This window comes from Lolium perenne, chromosome 5 (assembly GCF_019359855.2).
Source record: "Lolium perenne isolate Kyuss_39 chromosome 5, Kyuss_2.0, whole genome shotgun sequence".
Classification (NCBI taxonomy): Eukaryota; Viridiplantae; Streptophyta; class Magnoliopsida; order Poales; family Poaceae; genus Lolium; species Lolium perenne.
In genome coordinates, this window is record NC_067248.2 from 245,789,900 (window position 1) to 245,792,844 (window position 2,945).

The following is a 2,945-nucleotide window of genomic DNA, read 5'->3' on the forward strand; positions in this document are numbered from 1 at the left end:
GGGTGATTCTGGACGTCAGATCACGATCGTACGACGCGGAGAACAACCGATTTTTGGTCTTCCCATCAGCCGGCCGACGCTTAGCGTCCGCCATATAATTTTGATGATTTGTGAAATTTTAAACTACCCGTCAATTGGCAACGCTATATGCAGACTATTGCGCGGCACGGCCAGTACCACCGCCTGAAGCGGTGAATAGGGGCACAAGCAAGTGTGTAACCCAGCCCGAGTTCAAGCTTAGGGGAACTTTGACGGCCCCGGGTGCGGATGCTCTTATGAAGAGGATAACACGAAACATTTTAGGAGCACACTTGATTGCTCTGGGATTATTAACATCATATTCCAGGTAGTACAAGGCTCAGGCAACGACAATGTGATCCAAAGCAGTAACCCGAACAAATCACTCTTCCTTCTCGGCGTTGCCGCAGTAGCCATAGGGATTCTTCCTGGCCCAGTTCCACTGGTCCCTGCACATCTCCTCGATCCCGTACTTGGCTCTGCAATGCAAAGCGGTACATGACGTGTAGCGTATGTGTTTTAATCCCGCTCGATAAACTAGTCGATAAGTTGCAGTTGGTTAGAGTTCATGGCGATGGATTACCTCCAGCCGAGCTCCTTCTCGGCCTTGGCGGTGGACGCGTACACCTGCTCCGAATCGCCGGGCCTCCTGGGGCACATCTTCACCGGGATTTCCTGCAGGAAGAAACAAAACGTCAATCTCAATTTACTTTTTCATCTGAAACTGACAGCGCAAATATGAACAACGGAGATATATATCACTATCAAACACCTTGCCGTATGCCTTCTCGAAGGCGCGCACCATCTCCAGCACGGTCGTCCCGCGGCCGGTGCCGAGGTTGTACGCGACGCAGCCGATGTCGGGGGTGGCGAAGAGCTTCTCGAGCGCGGCGATGTGGCCGTCGGCGAGGTCGACGACGTGGATGTAGTCCCTGACGGCGGTGCCGTCCCTGGTGCGGTAGTCGTGGCCGTAGACGTTGAGCACGGGGAGCCTGCCCACGGCCACCTGCTGGATGTAGGGCAGCAGGTTGTTGGGCACGCCCCTGGGGTCCTCCCCGATGTCACCGCTCTCGTGCGCGCCGATCGGGTTGAAGTAGCGCAGCAGGATCGTCCGCCACTCCGGGTTCGCGTGCTGGTAGTCGCGCAGCATCTCCTCAAGGTACAGCTGCGCGCGCACGAGTGATCGATGCCAGTTGCAGTGGCGAGGTTAAATTACTTTCCGATCACACCGATGGAGGATGAGAATCTGACGGACTGTAGGTAGATACTGTAGTTACCTTTGTCCTGCCGTACGGGTTGAGGGCCTTGAGTGGGGAGTCCTCGACGCAGGGCACCTTCTCCGGCTGGCCGTACACGGTCGCCGACGACGAGAACACCAGCTGGTACGTTCGGTTCTTGCGGGCGTCAGAAACCCATCTCTGAAGTGCATACGACAGGGGTTTTAGGGCGATGGATCAAGATGGAGTACCTTGTTGCATCCGTGTTGCTTCATGACGTCGTAGAGGTTGACGGTGCCGACGATGTTGTTGCGGTTGTACATCTCCGGGTGCGCCACGCTCTCCGCCACCGCCTTCAGCCCGGCGAAGTGGATCACGGCGTCGTACCTGCCAAAACCCATGATTTCATCACCAGTTGGGAGATATAATTGGCTTGGAAGTTTGAAGGGACGATCGATCCAAAAAAAAAAAATCACCTCCTGGCGGCGAACACCTTCTCGATGTCATCCTTGATCGTCAAATCCCCCTAGGATCAACCGAACCAAACAAATCAAATCAAACCAGTCAGGCTGGTGTTACGGCACGGACGAGGATCGAGAAGGAACAAGTGCCTACAAGGATGAAGTGGAGGCGGGCGGAGAGGGCGGGTCCGGCGATGTGGCGGACGCGGTCGAGCGCCTCGGGGACGGAGTTGTGGAAGTTGTCGACGACGGTGACGGCGTAGCCCTTGCCCAGCAGCTGCAGCACCGTGTGCGTGCCGATGAAGCCCGCGCCGCCCGTCACCAGCACGCTCCTCCCCTCGCCGCTCCCGGCCCCGTCGCCCTCGCCCGCGCCGCCGATCGCCATCTCTCTCCTCTCGCCGTCAGTCAGAGCCGGGTCCTGGTGGTGGGGTTTTTGTTGCACGCACGTACGGCCACACCGCCTGGCTCGTGAGCCGTGACAGATATATACAGGCGGAGGATACGTGCCGTGCCGGGCGACGCGAGCGTGCAGTTATACGCTACATACACAGCGTAGTACACTAGTACTACGTAAAATTTGTTCCGATCTCAAGATTCCATTGACGCCGTCGATCACTTCCAAATTCAGCTCTGGGAATTGAAGGCTCGATCGTCTTGAATTGAAGGCCCGATCATGTGAGTGCGGCTTAACGGAACACCCGTGTGATACGTGACGCTCACGAGGCGCGCGGCGGATATCTCGCTGCGGCCCGTCCGATCACCAACGTTCCTATCCACGTCCCCATCCGTCTCATCCCCAAAATCGCATCGCTACAACCCCGGCAATTCCTATCGGCCAGCCAAAAACGATCCAGGGTCTCCTCTTTTTTCTCTCTGTCGTAGAATATATCAAATTTTGCAGAAAAACAAGATCTATCATAGAAAAATATCAAAAATAGAATATTTCGAATACCTAAATAAATTTTCTTAGAAATGAGCTATAATGTTCGAGGTTTTCATGGCTTTCACACACGCCAAAAATGAAAAATGGTCGCTCGTGGGTCGGATTAGAAATCCACGTCTGAGGTATTGCTTACCATCCTAGGGCCCACACACGTGCCAAATATGACCTCGTTTCGGCAAATTATGCCATGCCGAGGCTGTTTCCCACCTCATTTCCCCTGAAATCCATAGAACCACGGACGTGATAGCTCTTTTCGTGAAGGGTTTTCCAAAATAATTGCCACATCCCAGTTTTGACAAATGGAAT

General features: G+C 54.7%; 1 protein-coding gene across 1 annotated transcript; it reads right to left on the reverse strand.

Moving 5' to 3' along the window:
- Positions 1-297: 297 nt before the first annotated feature.
- LOC127302532 (UDP-glucose 4-epimerase 3) lies at positions 298-2,166 on the reverse strand. Its single transcript, XM_051332996.2, has 7 exons — positions 1,851-2,166; positions 1,712-1,761; positions 1,487-1,622; positions 1,296-1,397; positions 791-1,183; positions 602-693; positions 298-497 (listed from the first exon to the last, which is right to left on the reverse strand). Exons 1-7 carry the CDS (start codon positions 2,079-2,081, stop codon positions 401-403), a joined length of 1,101 nt encoding a protein of 366 aa, XP_051188956.1. The 5' UTR covers positions 2,082-2,166; the 3' UTR covers positions 298-400.
- Positions 2,167-2,945: the final 779 nt, after the last annotated feature.